Source organism: Leptodactylus fuscus, chromosome 7 (assembly GCF_031893055.1).
Source record: "Leptodactylus fuscus isolate aLepFus1 chromosome 7, aLepFus1.hap2, whole genome shotgun sequence".
In the NCBI taxonomy this organism is placed as follows: domain Eukaryota; kingdom Metazoa; phylum Chordata; class Amphibia; order Anura; family Leptodactylidae; genus Leptodactylus; species Leptodactylus fuscus.
Window position 1 is genome coordinate 111,322,308 of NC_134271.1, and position 20,140 is coordinate 111,342,447.

Genomic DNA, 20,140 nt, shown 5'->3' on the forward strand with positions numbered 1-20,140 from the left:
TTATACCTCAATTCAGATGGTATTCTTTATAGGAAGACTAGTCATAACTTACAATTAGTCCTGCCAAAAGTCTACCATAGGACAGTATTCAAAGAACTCCATGAGCAAATGGGACACTTAGGAGTAGAAAGAACTGTCAATCTTGTTAGAGAACGCTTTTTCTGGCCATACATGCAGAAGGATATTGAGCATTATGTCACAAGAGAATGCAAGTGTCTAAAAGACAAACGTCCCAATAAACCAACCAGAGCACCATTGAACAACATTGTCTCCACCTATCCTTTTGAAATGGTATCGATTGATTTTCTACATCTGGAAAAATGCAAAGGAGGATATGAGTACATCCTTGTTGTAATGGATCATTTTACAAGGTTTGCACAGGCATATGCTACCACAAACAAGTCTGGTAAGACTGCAGCAGACAAGATATTTAATGATTTTGCTCTAAAGTTTGGCTTTCCAACAAAATTACACCATGATCTGGGAAGAGAATTTGAAAATCAGTTATTTGCAAGACTTGGGAAATACTGCAGAATTCAGAATTCTCATACAACTCCATATCACCCAGAGGGTAATGGACAGGTTGAACGTTTTAATCGTACATTGTTGTCAATGTTGAGAACTCTTACAGAGGAAGAAAAGCAAGACTGGAAGAATTCTTTGTCAAAAGTTGTCCACGCTTACAATTGTACTAAAAGTGAAGCAACAGGGTATTCACCTTTCTACCTATTGTATGGTCGAACACCAAGACTTCCAATTGACATAATGTTTGACACTCCAGTATCAGAGAAATACAAAACTTACGCGGATTATGTTACAGTCTGGAAAAAGAGAATGGCAGAAGCTTATAAAATAGCTTCAGAAACAGCAAAGAAGTCAGCATGTAAAAGCAAGGAATACTATGATCAAAAAAGTCATGGTGCTGAACTTACTCCAGGAAGTCGAGTTCTAGTGAAGAACTTACATGAGAAAGGAGGACCAGGAAAACTTCGCTCCTATTGGGAAGATAAGATTTATGTTGTCGTGAGAAGAAAACACGAAAACAGTCCAGTGTATGAGGTAAAACCAGAGTCAGGTGGCAACAGATCAAGGATTTTGCACCGTAATCTGTTATTATCTTGTGACTATCTTCCAGATGTACAGCAGACTGCTGAATTGTTAGGCCAAGAGAGATCCTCCAAAGCAAAGCGACCAAAACCAACATCACATGTAGGATATGAAACTGATAGTGTTGATGAAGAAGATGAAATGTGTTCATTAAGTTCACCTACAACAGATAACTATACAGCACAAGGCAGTAAACTTAATCCTGACGCAGCAGAATTTGAACCACAAAATTCATCAGAGATCTTGGCATCACCTGAAGGTCTACTGTCAGAGTCAGAAAAGTCATCAGAGGAATCTGCAACAACTCCAGAGGAAGAAGTATGGATGGAGAAATCTGAATCAACAGACCCAGAAACAGATGAAGAAACAGAAACTTCAGGACAACAGACTTTGAAAAGATCTTCTGTTGCGAGAGAAAGGCGAAGGCCGGTTACACTTACTTATGATACCATGGGAGAACCAAGTAGGGTACCAAGAAGTTTTCATGCTAAACAGGTAGTGAAAACCATTGGCCAAGAGAAACAACCTGAATGGTACCTACCACCAGCATATTTTCTGGAGAACTGTGAGCGGATATAAAGACTATTTACCTTCAAAGCAATTGCACTGTTACGTTTACAATTAGTTTGTTTATTTGGAAATGTTTCTAGTTGTTTAGCGATAGAAACTGTGAGGTTACATGGTCATGTGGTCGTATTTAATGCAAAAATTAGACCTGACCAATCTCCACCTCATAAAATGAGGTTCAGATATTGTAGTAGCATTGTTATGCATGGTGGTCCAATACTACTTAGAACCAGTGCTAACATTGGCTCTTCTAGGTCTCTTAGCTAGCAACGGACCTAGAAGTAACTTGTGACATTTTATAGGAACATATGTCACAATGAGCCATTGACCTCTATTGGAGATATCACCACCAATTGATTGTTCTCAATTACTAAAGTACCTTAAGACAATCCACATAATTGCGGAAATGCGGAATGTCGAGGACGACATTAATTTAGTGGGGAAGAATGTGAGATATATACAGAAAGATCCACTACACAAAAATTTGGATATTACCTAGTGTCAGACTAGCAGTTTACAGGTCCTGTAACCTGACACTAGAGTGGGACCATGTATCTCAGAGGTGTGTTTCTGGTGGGACACTTATTGTAGTGCACCTCAGATAGCAAGAAGAAGGGAGGTCCTACTCTCCATATTGATGCATGTCCCTTATGATTACAGGTACAGTGATTAATTGCTGCAGCCATGTTGTTGTTATATTCTCATATTGTATTGTTCAGTATATGTTGATACAGTCACTGATGTTAGGAATGACTGAGAACTTGATGCTAATGTATAACTACTAGATAGTATGTAAGGACACTTATTGTAGTGCACCTCAGATAGCAAGAAGAAGGGAGGTCCTACTCTCCATATTGATGCATGTCCCTTATGATTACAGATAAGGTGAATAAAGAATATAAACCCCCCCAACCACACCAGTGTTAGTTCATTAGGTGTGCAACATTAATAAGCTTTCACTAAACAAAAGGACTTTATTGATATGTTTTATAAGTTTAATACAAAGCCATGAATGAAGCATCAAATAAAACTTGATAGAACCCACTGACTTATAATGGGATGTGACAAGTCTTATTAAGAGTCCCATTATTTTCTACTGCAAACTGCAAACTCTTGCTGTCAAAAATGCCAGCACCCGACAGGATGGCAAAGCTGCCATTGTGAACAGACCCTTACATGAACCAGAAAGAGCGCCATCTTCAGGTTTGAAAAAGCAGTTTTGTTCAAGAGTCCCCAAGTAGTCTTGTGTCCTTAGACATTTAATATAGTCATTTAGGAGTTATTTTTATTACCATAAAACACATTTTGGCTAAGGCCCCATGGGACGTCCTGCAGCAATAAAGCGCTGCGGGGTAAAAACGGTTCCTGCAACACTTTAAACAGAAAGTTCGCAGAGTTTTCCTCCATTGACTTTCTGTTTCCTCCTATGGGGAAATCAATGTCGTTTCCGTAGGTATAATTGCCATGTTGCGATTTCCAAAACTGCGTCGGTTTTGAAATTGCAGCATGTCTGCGTGGCGGTTTTCACCACAAAGTGGGCATGGGATTCTTTAGAATACCATCCATTTTGCCCGTACTGTAAAACGCCACGATTTTTCCCGCATAATTTCCGCTGGAGGCAAATTGCAGTGTTTCTGATCCACAGGGCCCCAGCATTAAAGAGTCTGAAACGTGCTGTCACCCTGACAATTTTGGTATTTTGCTTATCCATGTCCATTCAGCTATTCCATAGATATAAGCCCTTGTAATGGTCATGCAAATTAGGGTGCACAAGCCAAGTAGGTGATAATATTGTGGTTTTCTGGGACCTATTCTCAGTGTGCTATAACTCATACAGTGTTACCACTTAATTTGCATCAATATTAAAAGGGCTTATACCTTTGGAATAGCTGTATACAATGGATAACAAAACTGTTCAAACTGTTCTATTTCTCCTTTTATTCACTTAGAAGTGAGTGGAGAGAACCATGTGTGCACAGCCACCTATCCAGTGACAGTGGCCATATGACTTGGGGCAAGGGACCCCTATTCTCATGGTAGGCAGTGGGATCCATATCTATTGCATATCCTGTTAATATAGTATAAATGTCTGCGGTAGAATACCTCATTAACATCAGAGATTAAACTCTGCACAAGATTTATTCAGTCAGTCATAAGAATACCCATTTTAGATAGTTTGCAAACATACTAGATAAAGAGTGTCAATTTTTTTTTATATACAAAATTTCAGGTTATGAGGTTGTTATCACAGTGCAAGCCCTGGGGTTTATGCAACAATGTTCATTAAGAAAAAAACACAACTTCAGAAATATTCATAATATATCTATTTTATGAGATATCAAATTACAGATTCATACCAGTTTCTTCTAATATATATATGCCTGCATGGTAAATTTTCTACAGTATAGGGTGAGAAAGAAGGCAGGAACCTGCTGCTGCATAATTCTATAGGAAGTTACTTTTCGCGCACAGCACAGTTTATAACAGGTTGAAGCAATAGCAATACGATCAATTGTTATCAAATATAATAAAATATATTTGTATACCTACATAAATATATATATTTGTTACATGTTTTTATCATCAAATCCAGATTAAATCCCAAATGCAAATATAATAAAAGACCCTAAACATAGAGCCCATGGTCACTGCAAACAGAAGGTAATGTGGCTAAATGCTCTTGTTATAAAATATGTTAAGTGGGGCTGCAGCTTTAAAGAGCCGGGGTGTAACCTGAGAAGCTGGCTGTATGCCCAACCTGTCACATTGGCTTGTAGGACAAATGAGAAACTAATTCTTCTCCTGAATGTCCAGCCTGTTAACTCAGCTTTTCTGCACACTGCTGATACACACAGTAGCATGACTTTCTGCAGGGTGTCATAAACTTACTGTCACATGGATGCTATGGAGAACACCCCTGTTATTAATGTCTACCCTGTGTATGAAATAGTGACAACTAGCAAGTGAGAACTTGCAGGGTCAGATCATGAGACTAGTGCTAAAAGTATGGCATGCTCCATTACATGTGTATTAGAAGAGAATATGATGCCTCATGGAGGCACCACATAACACAACATGAAGTACCTTAGGCTAAGTCTAAGGTCCCATGTTGCGTCCTGCAGCAAAAAAAGTGCTGCAGCAGAAACGCTTTTGACAAAGTTTGTAGAGTTTTCCTCTGCAGACCTTCTGCTTCGATTATACCTATAGGGAAACCGTCGGCATTTCCATAGGTATAATTGACATACTGTGATTTCCAAAACCCTGACGGTTTTGGAAATTACCACATGTTCGCAGCGCATATTGTAACGCAAAGTGAGGATGGGATTTGCTTAAATCTCATTCACTTTGCTGTGACTGCTGCATTTTTTCCCTGTGGCGTTTCCGCCATGTGCAACGGGAAATTCGATATTGAACCAGTCACAGTGCATTGAAGGCAACATTTTGCTGAGCACCATCATAGTGCTATAGATGGACCATTCTTGTGAAAATATGTTTGTAGACATACATAAATAAGGCTCAAGTGCGATGGGGACATGCCAGAGCCTCAGCTTTTAAAACCTGCAATACAGAGGCTTTGGTCTCGGCCATGCCCATTGTACTTGCCCATCATTTGCATGTGTCTAAAAACTTTTCCAGACAAATGGCACTTCTATTGGACTACCTAAAGGTGGCTAGTTTGATATTGAGTTTCCTGGATCTAAGAACACTTACCATGTCCCTGTATAGAGTCCATGGACATAGCATTGTTATGTGCTTGTTGCCTGAATCTCTGCAGTTAAGAGGATGCCAGAATTTAAAGACAAGTGATTTGGGATTTTGTTCAGGGCAGTGTATCTAGTGCCTAACCATCTGCCTGGTACTTTCCTTACTGGGGATGTTGCATGCAGCTGTCAGAACATAAGACAAAATGAAGCAATACTGACTCACCTTAATGTCACATGTTAAGGAGATTATATATCATTCTATTGGGGTTATTGGAGTTTATATTTTACACAGACTTCCTACTTTAAAAGGAGTCTTTCGCCAGAACCCAACATATAAATCCAGTGTGCAGACAGATAGGTAAGAGTCACAGTGTTTTCCTCTTGTGATTGGTTTTCCCTATTGCTGAGGAAACACCTTTTTGTCAATATACAGATGAGCTCTTTGGAGCAATAACAATGGTGCAGCTCAACCTTTTGAGCAACGACAATGCCCTCATTGCTCCAAAGAGCTCCTTTGCATATTTCCAAAAATGGCGAAATCTCAGCAACAGAGGCACCAATATACAATGGTAATACACAGCCAAACCTAACTTTCTACGGACTTGTTCTGGTGACAGACTCCTTTTAAGGTTGTGTGGATAGATATACAGTATCAATTGGTTTTCAGGTTCTATGGTCCAGAAGCATCATGGATTATAACCTAAGCTTGTCAGACAGGCTGTTCTGGTTTAGTCAATTAAAAACAATTCAACCACCTTCAATATATGCTTGTAAAACCTCAGAAGAGGTTGCGGTAGTAGTAGTGGTAGTAGTACACACATTGCAATGTACAGGAATATGCAAACACAAAATCCAAGGAGATTCTTGTATTGTATACATACTATAATTGTAAATAGCTATTCCAGATTCTCCAAAGATGCTTGACCTAACTCTTGTCACACGACATACAGTAATTCTGATACAGAGATGGGGTAGATATACTAATCCTGCTTATTCTATAGAAAGTGTAAACATATACCATGAAGTCTAAAAGTGTGTTAAACTACATAACTGTAGGATTGGTTGGTTTTCATTGCATGTGGTGCAATTTTGGCACAGAGTGTCACATTTTAAAACATACTCCATAATGCTATGCCCTAGCCCTTCCATACCATTTGTTGAGTAAGGTGCTAAAAGTGTTGAAAACATAAAAAATATGGTGCACTCTCTTTCTATTTGACCTGGGAATTTGTCTAGGTAATCCATAGATATTGATGAGATTATCTAGAAAAGCTGTGTGACACCAATTGTTTTATGCCCAAAATGGATACACCACATATGCACACTAATAAAGAAGAAATGGAACTCCAATCCAAATAGAGTCAAGGTCCATATCTTCTGTATTAGATTACTATTGAGAGTTTGATCAGTTCCCTTAGGAACAAGCACCCACTTATAGAGTCTCAAGTGAGTGCTACCTGGTATCCCTGGTGTATTTTTGTGTACCTTCCATAGCCAGATGGAAAAATGCTGCATGCTATGCAGTGCTGTCAGCCCAGTGAGAGATCTGGCACCACAACTGATGCAATGGATGCCAGAAATGATCCTATAGATAACAATGGGATCACTTTGAAATACCACAAAGACAACTGCCTTAGGTTCCCATATATGTCCAATCATTCTTCTCTCCTTTTAATATGGATAGTGAAAAGTACAGGAGAAAAAATCATGGAAGGCTGCATTCAGAGTATGGAAACCCAATCTAAGGCAGTTGCTTTGATGATAGTTAAAGGGATTTACCCATCTTCTACAGTTATCCCATATCACTACAAGAAGGTAAAACCCCTTAAATTCTTTTATCATTCTCTTTAACATTAAACATGTACAGAAGTTTGGGGCTTTAGCCTTAATTTTCCACTACCAATACAAGAAAATGTCTTCTTATTCCTTCCAGTTTCCATATTACAATGGGTTGTTCCAGGTTACAACCTATATGTGAGACACACAAGACTGGCAGCAGAAGCAGAGAAGGTTAGGTTTCTCAAAGCCTCCGAAAGTAACAGGCACCTAGTAAAGTCTTGTCATTTAGAGGTAATTATGTTACCATTATGAATGGCTTCACTAGGCAAAGGTCAAAGAGATTCTCATTTCACAGCCCACCCATTATATTTCAGAGGCACAGTTACAATTCAGATCTGACTGTTTAGGGCTGAGGCCCCAAGTTGTGGAAACACAGCTTTTTTTTTGTTGCAGAATCTGTTGAGTTTTTGGAGCCAAAGCCAAAAATGGCTTCAAAAGGAATGGGAAATATATAGCAAGTCCTTATATCTTCTGCTCAATTAACTCCTGGGCTTGGCTCAAAAAACTGCAACAAAATCTGCAACAAAAAAGCTGCGTTTCCACAACGTGGGACCTTAGCTTAAATTGGCTTTTTATGAGAATAAGAACGAAACAATCATATGTTCACCCGTGACAGATTTGCATATTACTAATGCCACATATATTTTTTTAAAATAACCTGTGCAGAATTCTGAGGCTTAAATTCAGATTTCTGCCATGGATTTGCAGTCTAACCTGTTGTAGCTCATTCAATGGGCTAATCTACATTGGGATAATGCATTAGTTTTCTGTGCATTTTCCATGGGAATATGAAGATAATTTATGGCTGATGTAGATTTTCCATAGGATACCCCAAATTATTTAATTGTATATAGAGTCTCATAGATGTCTTATTTTGCTTGAAATGCACATCCCACATGAATGAGACAAAACATACTATATGAAGCATGCTGAGTATACAATGAAATCACTTGCAATATGCAGAGGTACTCAAACAATGGCTTGGGAGCTTGGTGTCTACTGCTCACTCAAACTCTGAATGATGCTTGCAAAAGCTACAAAAATCTGAGACCTTTGATGTGGGTAATGGTTAAAAAGTAAGAGCCAGCCCCTGTTTGAGAGACAACGGCCCCCTCCTCCTAAAATGTCATGAAAGTAATAATAAATGCTTTTAAATTCATTGACTGCAGTCCTGCTTACTGAAGGTGAAATGTTCAGTCTCACACCTCACACACTGCCAACTTGGCAGCCTCTAATACTTGTGTTGTCCTCCTTCCCAGTCTATCGCTCTGCAGGGCTCTGTCAGAGATCCCTTACTGCTGGATTATTTATGCATGTAAATTAGTCATTAATGTATTATTGATGAAGAAATACTGACTCCTACACCACGAGGAGCCAGGACAGAGTGTTCTTTCGCTTGCATCCTGACCTGGTGCTACTAGGACAAGTGACTGCAAACAACTGTGACTTGCAAATCCAGTAATCTTCTCTATATGCAGACCGACAGGGGAAGCAACAGTGACCTGGAACATATATATATATATATATATATATATATATATATATATATATGATAGGAGTCATGAACTTCGTGAAATGGCAACAAACCTATGTACAAATTTAGTCTCTGCTCCCTTGCTGCAACGCATGCTTTCACAGAAAAGTTTGGTAGACTTGCCAGATCAGGTGCAAACAAGTACGTCAATCCTGACATTTGGTTTGGACGGGCAGAAAGCATTTTAAAAATAAGCTTTCACCAGAGGTGTTTTCATATTTAGACTGATCTGACAAAGCTTCCAATAAGGTCTATGGAACCTACCCCCTATCAGTCATGTGACTCAGCAGGAACAAGTGACTCAGACAAAAACCAAGACTGTGATAGTTCAATGACCTCTGCAAAGAGCAGTCAGGAGGCTGACAAGGAATACATAATACCAAGTGCTCCAAAGGCAAAGGAGAACTCATCCCAAGGACACGTGCTCTGCAAATATGGAGTCAAATTATTATGCTAGAGAAGTAAGGCTAGAATAGAAGACACTGCAATTTGCCAAGGAAAACCCAAAAGTCATTATCTCAGAAAATTAGAATATTATATAAGACCAACTGTAAAAAAAAATATTTAACACAGAAATGTTGGACAAATGAAAAGTCTGTCCAGTAAATGCCCTCAATACTTGGTCGAGGCTCCTTTTGCATGAATGGCTGCATCAATGCGGCAATGTGGCATGGAGGGATCAGCCTGTGGCAGTACAGAGGTGTTATGGAAGCCCAGGTTGTATAACAGCAGCCTTCAGCTCCTCTGCATTGTTGGGTCTGCTGTCTGTCATTTTCCTCTTGACAATACCCCATAGATTCTGTATGGAGTAAAGGTCATGCAAGTTTTCTGGCCAGTCAAGTACAGTGACACTGTGGTTATTAAACCAGGTATAGGCACTTTTGGCAGTGTGAACAGGTGGCAAGTCCTGTTGGAAAATGAAAACTCCATCTCCAAAAAGCTTCTCAGCATAGGGAAGCATGAAGTGCTCTAGAATTTCCTGGTAGGCGGCTGCGCTGACTTTGGTCATGACAAAACACAGTGGTCCTGCACCAGCAGATGACATGGCTCCCCAAACCATCAGTGATTGTGGAACCTTAAGCAGCTTGGACTGTGTACAGCAGCCTCTCCGCTCTTCCTCCAGATTCTGGGACTTTGGTTTCCAAATGAAATGCAAAATTTACTTTCATCTGAAAACACCTTTGACCATTGAGCAACAGTCCAGTTCTTTCTCTCTTTTGCCCAGGTAAGACACTTCTGGTGTTGTCTATTGGTCATGAGTGGCATGACACATGGAATGTGACACTTGTAGCCCATGTCCTGGATATGTCTGTATGTGGTGGCTCTTGAAGCTCTGACTGCAGCGGCAGTCCACTCCTTGTGAATCTCCCCCAAATTTTTGAATGGCCTTTTCTTAACAATCCTATCAAGCCTGCAGTTATCCCGGGTTCCTTGTGCACCATTTTCTACAACACTTTTCCCTTCCACTTATCTTTCCATTAATATGCTTTGATACATCACTCTGTGAACAGCCAGCTTCTTTATCAATGACCTTTTGTGGCTTACCATCCTTGTGGAGTGTGTCAGTGACTGCCTAATGACATTTGTCAAGTCAGCAGTCTTCCCCATGATTGTGTGCCTACTGAACCAGACTAAGGGACCTTCTTAAATGCTTAGCCTGGGGCCCCACGGGTGCCTTTGGTGGAAATGCTGTGGGAAAAATCGCGGCATTTTACAGTAATTGCAAAGTGGATGAGATTCTTGCGAATCCCATGCCCACTTTATGATAAAAACCACAGTAGGAACGCCGGCGTGGTTTTGCAAATCACAGCATGTCAATTATATCTACAGAAATGCCAGCAGCTTCCCCGTAGGTATAATTATAACAGAAAGTCTGCAGAGAAAAACTCCGCAAACTTTCTGTTTAAAGCGCTTGGGGAAGAATTGCAATGAGTTCCTGCTGAGGTTTTTCCTGCAGCACTGTATAGCTGCGGGTCGTCCCGTGGGGACTTAGCCTTAGGAAGTCTTTGTAGCTGTTTTGGGTTAATTATTCTAATTTTCTGAGATAATGACTTTTGAGTCTTCCTTGTCTGTCAGCCATAATCATCAACACTTAGAAAAGTTCACTCTGTTTGTAATGACTCAGTATAATTTTTGTGTTTCATTTTCTGAATTGAATTACTAAAAAAAAAATAACTTTTAGATGATATTCTAATTTATTGAGATGCACTTGTAGGTTGCATTCACACATTGCTGTCATATTGTAGTTTTTGCTGTAGTTTTTCTAAATCACTGCAGTCTTTACCAGAATTTCAGAAAACGACAGCAAACAAAAGAACTGTGGCTGCAACACTACATGTCTGAGAAATTCTCCACTCCCAATTCATTCTGTTCAATGATTACCCCTTCTCCATCCTATGATATGCTCCTCACTCCTCATGTGTTACTTAGTTTCTGGCATGTATTGTAATAATTTGTTACAGTGTATAAACTATTATTATTAAACAAAAAAGAAACTGAGAACTCAGATTATTGGGCTTGGATTACTATGTTCATACTTCTGTTTTCTTTATAGATGTCACAGCTCGACTGGTAAAACTTGCCAGCGCAAAAGTATTCATCCGACTGACCACCAAGGACATTCCTTCCGCAACAGCCGGAGGTCAGCATACACGAGAACTGAAATTGGTATTTTACTGAAGGATTGCAAGATTGTTTCTGTTGTTTACACATTTTATTAATGTTGTGGACAAACCCTGTCAATTAAATAATATATTGTTGGTTGGATGTCTTTATTTATACTGTATATGAGGTATGACCACCTTTTTTCATCTCCCTGCTGTCTTTCCAGATCATATGACTGGCATGGATAATTTCTTAAGTCCACCCAACATGAAGGCAACTCACACCACAATTTAGCCAATCAATTCCAAAAATGCCTTGGCAATGTCACTTGTTCAGAGTGGCCTTAGTTGTGGTTACTGGTTCCACCCAGCCTTGCTGCAGTGAACAGATGCACTTTATTTCTACGGGTTGGGGGGGGGGGGAGATGGAAGAGAATGTTATAGATCATCCAACAGAGTATTCAAAATGGCTTCTGGCAATGAGTACCATCAGCTGCACAGGCATCTTTGACTTATCCTCCCACAAAAAGATAGTGTCTTTATTTAAAGTCCTATCGTTTCTGCTGTTTGTCTCAACATGTGCAATGTGTGCTGCCAACAGATCAATCAAATGCAGCAGAATTAAGGATATGGTAACTCAATACCATACTTAAAGGAAAAAAATGACACCTTAAAGGGACTCTGTCAATAGTATATTGGTTATAAGCCTAATTCTAGTACCTTGTAGAGGTGATTCCACAGTTTCCAAATATGCCTCTGTTATTCAGCTTTGGAGCTTCATTTTCATGTAGACTGACATTTTTATTTATATGCAAATGGTAGGAAAGTGCATTGCCAAGGAACATGCTCCACCCCTAAAGCACCTCATTGTTAGAGACCAGAAGAAGAGATATTGTGTGAGTAGCCATGTTCTCCTCCTGGTGACATGCACAAAACCCACCTCTTCTAGTATCTGACAGCAGGGACATAAAAAGACCTGCCCACTGAAGTGAAGAGATGGTTCAACAACGTAAGAATGTGGAATTCAGTATTCCTAAATCAATGTATCTCAAGTCAAAACCTTGTGAAAACTTAATGGGTATTCCTATCTTAAGGATCATATTGAGACTTGTTGCTTAAGATAACTGTAGTGTTTTACCCAATGCATTGCTTTATCTTGTTCTTTATCTTTGACAGATACAGCTAAATCTCTCTTCTCAGTGTTTACAGCGGGTTGCATAGGTTACAGACCTGTTCTCAGGGTGGGATGATGCATCGTGACCCACTACATTCTCTTCTCACCCTCTCTTTGCATACTGTCCTCAGCTTTTGAACCATGATAAAGCAAAGTAAAGTTTCTTAAGGGGTGTCCCTATTATCTCTGCACGTAATTCCAGAGATAACTGGGAAATAAGCTTCTGCCATTTTGTTTCCTGTGTGGACAACAGACTGGCTTGAATTCCACCAGATTAAAAATAAAATAAAACAAATGAATTCCTTTATATTTCTATGAAACCTACTTTATTTGTCTGTGCCACTAGCAGGTTCTGTCGGAGATCAGAACTTCTCTGCACTGGTGAATGACGTGTGTTTGCCACATTATAGATTCTGACACTGTGGCTGAGGTTCATAGTGGTAGCCAATAAGTGCTTCAATATAATATAATATATGAGAGCTGAGAAATGGAGCTGGGAGAGGAGCTAGAGGAGCCAATGGGGTCTACTACGGCTATGGAAAGAATTCAGGAGTGCTATTATCAAGGGCTGCAAATCATTTATTCCCAATTTCACAGTCTCTACAACATTAGACAGCCAGCAGACACAACAAAGGGAAGGATATTCCAATTTCTATTAATAGGCACAACTCAGAGCAGACTTAAAAGTCACCCGCTTGTGCAATTCCTCATCAAAACATTCACTTCAGTCTGATCTATCAACAAGATGATCATAAGTGACACTTTTACACAACTGGTACTGGTATACACGCATAGACAACGGCCTGAAATAGGAGACAAGATATCATCACTGTAAGGCTGGGTTCACACTAGCGTAGGTGTCTGTAGCTAATGTCCACGGAAGATTTTAGCATCGGACACTAGCTGTGTCGTTTACAATTTCCATTATTTTAAATGGGATATCATGTAGTGTCCTTTAGTGTCCGTTTACAACCATGTCCGATTTCTCAAGCGGACAGCAAAGTCCTACATGTATCATTTCCCACTCCTGAACCCAGAAGAACATTACAATAAGCACATAACATTAAAATAGGCACATAAGATGTTAATAATGTTGCTAAACTATTGATCGGTGCAACCATAGAATTGCTTGTGCAGCATATACTTACTTATGTCAAAACTCAGCAATAACTGTAGGGCCTCGCACCATCCCCCATCCCCAAGAGAGGCCTACCTTACATATTGAGAAGAACTGGGTTATATCATAACACTAGTGCCTCCAATTGTTTCCTGAGAAATAATCCATGTTGGATGAAGGACATAGAAGCTTCTTACTAACCTCCTGTGCATTTAGGATATTCTCCATATTATCAATATCTCTGTAGAAAACTTGCTCTTGGTGCGCCTGCTCCAGCAACTTTCTTTTCATTTCCCACTGCTGATAAAGTTTCTTGTTTTCATCAACAAGGGCCTGAAGCTTTTCTCGAAGCTAAAACAATAAATAAATGATAATTTTACTTTATTTTAAAGAATCACAACAAATTATTACAGAAAGCAATGCTAATACTAGTATTGTATAACTGTATGAAAAAATATCCTTCATAGAGAACTACACTGCTTATAAAAATAAAGGGAACGCTCAAATAACACCTAGATCTGAATGAATGAAATATTCTCATTGAATACTTTGTTCTGTACAAAGTTGAATGTGATGACAACAAAATCACACAAAAATCTATGGAAATGAAATGTATTAATCAATGGAGGCCTGGATTTGGAGTCACCCCCAATTAAAGTGGAAAACGCACCACAGCCTAATCCAACTTTGATGTAATATCCTTAAAACATGTAAAATGAGGCTCAGTAGTGTGTGTGGCCTCCACATGCCTGTATGACCTCCCTACAACGCCTGGGCATGCTCCTGATGAGGTTGCGGATGGTCTCCTGAGGGATCTCCTCCCAGACCTGGACTAAAGCATCTGCCAACTCCTGGACAGTCTGTGGTGCAACGTGATACACTGGAGACACTACCAGGAGACAGGCCAGTACACCAGGAGACGTGGAAGGGGTCGTAGGAAGGCAACAACCCAGCAGCAGGACCACTACCTCCCACTTTGTGCGACATTACATCAAAGTTGGATCAGCCTGTAGTGTGTTTTTCCACTTTAATTTCGGGGGTGACTCCAAATCCAGGCCTCCATTGGTTAATAAATTTGATTTCCATTGATGATTTTTGTGTGATTTTGTTGTCATCACATTCACCTTTGTACAGAACAAAGTATTTAATGAGAATAATTCATTCATTCAGATCTAGGATGTGTTATTTGAGTGCTCCCTTTCTTTTTTTGAGCAGTGTATATTGATCCTTGGGGAAAATATTCTGTACCAGCTGCAATGTGGCATACAAATAACAGCATCATTTTTGTTCCTTTGCTTCTCATGCTACTTTGCTATAAAGTGGTCTGCGTTTGGGTGGGCAGAGAGGCAGAGAGGGGATAACACTTAACAGTCTGATAAACTTTTCATTATTTACTCCAGAATACTTGTGTAAATAACAGCTGAAATCTACACCAGGTCATATTTGATGTAGATTTCAGAGAATGGTGAAATGTGCTAAAATTATTAAAAGGCATAGGTTTTTAAGGCTGAAGTACTACACAGCAGAATAGGTGTCTATCATTACTACTTCGACTGGAATGTGGAGGCACACAATCAGAATCAGGGGCTGCAGCGCTAGGTTAAGAGATTGTCCAAGGTCTAAAGATATTTGGCCAAGTACAAGAATTGGTTGAAAAGATTAAAACAATCTAAACTCTCCCATCCTTCCTGGTCATAAAGTCGTCTCAATCTGGATCTGTTTAAATGACTGCAGCAAGGAGTTATCAACATGCACATATAACAAATGCATATGGATACCTCTATGCAGCCAATCATTGGCAATGTGTTTTCCTGCATTCATTTCTATGGGAGTTCTAAAAATAACTGATAAATGAATGAAGAGAGTTGGGCATGTGTGGCCCCCTCTATATCTACAGTGGTTGCGGGACAGGGATCCCTGACGCCCTTTCGCTTAAACAGTGCAGGTCCCAAAAGTTGGAGCCATACATATAAGACATATACGGCATATTCTGTGTGATATCCCATTAATGTCTGAGGTCACATCTCATCATTTGAATAGAGCTATTCTGCACAGCTACCAACTTGGTCCCTTTATTCCTGGAACTGAGACACCTTGGTCAAATGTGACCGAGGCACCATTTTACCAATTGCATGTGGATTGCCGCCACCCGTGACGAGATCTATTGTTCTATTGACTAGGCAGCTGGGAGCCTATTAAAGCATTGCAGTGTATTGTATTAGTGATCAGACTCCTATGGGGTCTTAAAAAAAAAAAGTTAAAATAAGATAAAAAAAAAACTAAATAAAACTAAATAAAAAGAACTAAATCACCCACCTTTTCCTAAAACACATATAAAAACAAATAAACAAAGTAAAACATAAACACATTAGATACCCCCGCATCCAAAAATGCTTAGGGCTCGTTCCCACGATGTAACACGCCGTGCATTCAGACACATATACACGTGTCAGAGTGTGAGCGCTCAAAACAGATGCCATTCATTTCAATGTGTGTTGGCTCAAGCGAGCTACACATTGAAATCAATGGGTTAAAAAGCTTCCCATTGATTTCAATGTGTTACGCGCATAAGCCGGCACACATTGAAATGAATGGCATCTGTTTTGAGCGTTCATAGTCTGACACATGTATACGTGTATGAATGCACGGCGTGTTACGTCGTGGGAATGAGCCCTTAAACTACAAACTAAAATATCTTTCATTTTCGGTGAACTCCGTAGTGGGAAAAAAATTTCAAAAGTGCAAAATCACAGTTTTTTCTCTTCACTTTTTCAGCTCAAGATTGAATTTGAATAAAAAGCGATCAAAACATCAGACTTATTCCCAAAATGGTAGAAATAAAATGTGTATATTGCTCTGCAAAAAAGACACCTTATGCAGTCCTGTATATAAAAGTATAAAACATGTATGCGTGTCAGATTTTTGACTCCAAGAAAAATTTTTCCTTCACAGATTTGGATTTTTTTGAGGTGTTAGAACATAACCAAAACTATATAAATTTGGTATCAATGTAATCATGCCAACCCACAAAATATAGGTAACATGTCATTTCTGGTCACACAGTGTATGCTAAAAAAACAAAATCAATAAGAATGTGCTACAAATGCAGAATTTCTCTGATATCACTCCATTCTGGGGGGTTTTTCCCAGCTGACGCTAGGTTCACACCTGCGTTCTTCTTTCCGTTCTGTGCTTTCCGTCTTCTGCATGCCAGAAGACGGAAAGCACAGACCGGGTCCGGCCGTGAGCGGCGGTGAGCGTTTTATGCTCTCCGCCGCAAAACCGGATTTTTTTTATCCGGACACAGAGTACTGCATGTCCGACTCTGTGTCCGGATTATAAAACCCGGTTTCGCGGCGGAGAGCATAAAAAGCTCACCGCCGCTCACGGCCGGACATCTCTCTCACCCATTCAAATGAATGGGTGAGAGAGACTCCTGCAGGTTTCCGTCTCCTGCCTCTGTTTTAGGCAGGAAACGGAAACCTGCATAACGGAGTTCACAACGCTAATGTGAACGAGCCCTGACCAGTACATTACATAGAATATTAAAGAGTACCATTACAAATTACGATTTGTCCAGCAAAAATTAAGCCCTCAAGCAGAACAATAAAAAAAAAAGTTATGGATTTTGGAAAGTAGAGAGTTAAAAAAAAAAAAAATCACTATAAAATAATAATGGCTGCGGTGGAAAGTGATAAACCATTACCTGTACTTCAGGTATTTTTCCCTCCTGTAGAAGAGATTCTCCAACATTTACTGTCTTATTGTAGGTTTCTTGATGGGCGTCCATATTCTGTCTCAGATCTTGATGGGCTTTCAGTCTCTCACTACTTGCTAGAACTCCCCTTATGGTCTCCTTAGCATTCATCTCACGGCTTATTTCTGCAGCCCAAGAGAAATAATCACGTACCTGTAAACAAAAATATTATTTACAAGTCTGGCACCTTGATAGATCTTTATTAGTAGCTCATCTTATTGGTGAGAAATCCAGGAGCATAATTTGACTTTATAGATGAAGAAGAATACAATAAACACATGACTCCTGGTTTCACAAGATGGATGGAGCTAGTTAGATAATGGGTGTGAAAAGGTGAAAGGCAAAGTGCTGGAGTCTCCTATATCAGCCCCAGATTCCTGATTTACATAACAAAACAAAACAAAAAAAAATCCTGACCAAAAAGATGGCTCCCATTGAAATCAATGGGAGCCAGTCAGGTCTTTTTTTCCAGGAGCCGTTTCTTCCTGCTCCTGGAAAAAGAAGTGTGATGCTCATTCTTCAGGCCGAGTCGTGAAGCGATTCATTCATTGGGCCTAATCTGGAGCAGAGTGTGTGGCTGGATGCCGATGCAGTGCACTGGCATTCAGTCGCGGCTACTAGTTTTTTGGTCCGGAACCTGGTGTGGCGGGTCTGGAATAGGTTTCAGCCCTAGGTGTGGGTCCTCAGGCTTGTTACGGGCTCATATAAGGCTAAGGTCCCATGAGCCGGAACCACCGCGCTAAAGCGCTGCGGGTACAACCGCGGTGTGAACACATTGTGGTTCTTCCTGCAGCACTTTGAACAGAAAGTTCACAGAGTTTTCCTCCGTGGACTTTCTGTTACAGTTATATGTATGGGAAAGCCACCGGCGTTTCCGTAGATATAACTGACATGCTGCGATTTTCAAAACCGCAACGGTTTTGGAAATCGCAGAGTTTCCGCACTGCAATTTTTTCCCGCTACGTGGGCATGGGAGTCGCATGAATTCCATACACTTTGCAAGTACTGTAAACCGCCGCAATTTTTACCGCGGCGTTTCTGCCACAGACAAATTGTGGCGTTTCTGGCCCATGGGGCCCCGGCCTAAAGGTCCATTCACAAGGAGGAAAATGGCGCTTATTTGGTGCTGAATTTTCAGCACTGAAAAAAAGCCTCCCATTTCCTGCTAGCAGGAAAAAAAGATAACAGCACCCATTGAAGTCAATGGAACGCTTTTTTTTCCAGCGTCATTTTCAGTGCCATTTTCCTCTGTGTGAATGGACCCTATGTCTGCAGACCCTGCACTTCAGGGCAGATCCTTGGTGGAAAGAAAGTGGCTGGGTTTGTCCTGACACTGAGAACCTTGTGATACAGTACAGTGTTTTTTTTGGTTGATTCATGGGGCTGGTAGTAAGCCACATGTACAGTTAGTAGTTTCTGTTCAGACAAGCAGGATTTTGTTTGACGTTATTTTGCCTGAAGTTATGGCTGAATTTTATTTTGCTCATTTTTGTGTCTCACATAAAATTTTATTTACTTTGCTGTTTTTCTTAAGTAAACCACTTTGCTGCAAGATTTATGTCCCTGTCCCTGGTTGAGTTTGACCACTGCTTCTACTGAGCTACCTTCATCACATAGGGTATATTTACTAAGCTCAATGTGCTTGAATTCTGGATTAATTTGACACCAAAACTGGACCTATATATATATATATAAAAGTTTCCTTTTATTTAATCCAGATGATAGAAAAAAAAAAACTACAGAAAATCTCTACAGAACAGTTGGTATTAGGCCTTAGCAGTCATTGTACAAACTGCAATATTTCAGGATTTTTATTAAATATACAGTAGATACTAGCACTGAACCATAAAAAAAGAATCACCAAAAAGTCTTAGAAATATGTAATATGCACATTTCATTTAGATAATAGGTAATTTTCTTACACATTCACTTTAAATGTTAAAGCTCTTACTAGTGGAATTTTACACTTTGTTACCTTATACACAGTCACTATTGAAAACTAAAGACCATTGGTGCCACTTGCCGACTATGATCTTGCATTGTATAATTTTTACAAATAAATTGGACAGTGCATGATTCTGCGAAGGCTGATACTGAAAATACGCCTTAACTACAGAAAATACAGATGTTTTCATCTTGACCAGCATGCCTAGGACCACTGATCTATGAAGAAATGATCTCGCCTGCAGCTTGTGTTATTAAAATAAGGGGTTACAACAGAGACAGCTGTCTAATGTTCATATAAGGAGGCTTGGTCACAGATCCACAGCTCAGTTCCAGATTATATTTATCTATGATTCACAGCCAGCTAGTGTTCCTCTTCGGTCTACACGTGATTCTCAAACTGAAACTCTTCCCAAAGGCAAAGTTATATAGACAATACTGACCTAATACTTAATAAGGAGACGTGTACTCCAATTAGAAAGGGCAACTCAATGGGTAACACATATTTAAAGACTCAAAGGGGTTGTTACATGTAGACAATAAAACATATGGACATCATTGAGCTGTTCTCTTTGGATCCAGATATGTCAGACCTAGGACATCCATGCATTATATCTTTGGACATTCATCTGAGCATCTGCTGAAGAGGATATGTATAATAACAGGCGGATGTCAGAGAGAAGGTAGACCGATGTTAATCAGCGGACCATCCAGCCTGCGGCAATAAAGAAAAAGTATTGCCTGTGTGAGTCTACTGAAAGTATTTAAACCCAATGATAGCCATTTGTTTTCTT

General features: G+C 39.8%; 1 protein-coding gene across 1 annotated transcript in view; it reads right to left on the reverse strand.

Moving 5' to 3' along the window:
• The window catches only part of SPTBN5 (spectrin beta, non-erythrocytic 5), a 201,019-nt gene that overhangs the window by 87,563 nt on the left and 93,316 nt on the right, over window positions 1-20,140 (reverse strand). The window contains exons 28-29 of the mRNA XM_075282805.1: window positions 17,352-17,555; window positions 13,847-13,996 (exon numbers count right to left, since the gene is read on the reverse strand). Of these exons, the coding sequence (XP_075138906.1) occupies window positions 13,847-13,996; window positions 17,352-17,555 (354 nt within the window). The remainder of the gene's footprint in view (window positions 1-13,846; window positions 13,997-17,351; window positions 17,556-20,140) is intronic.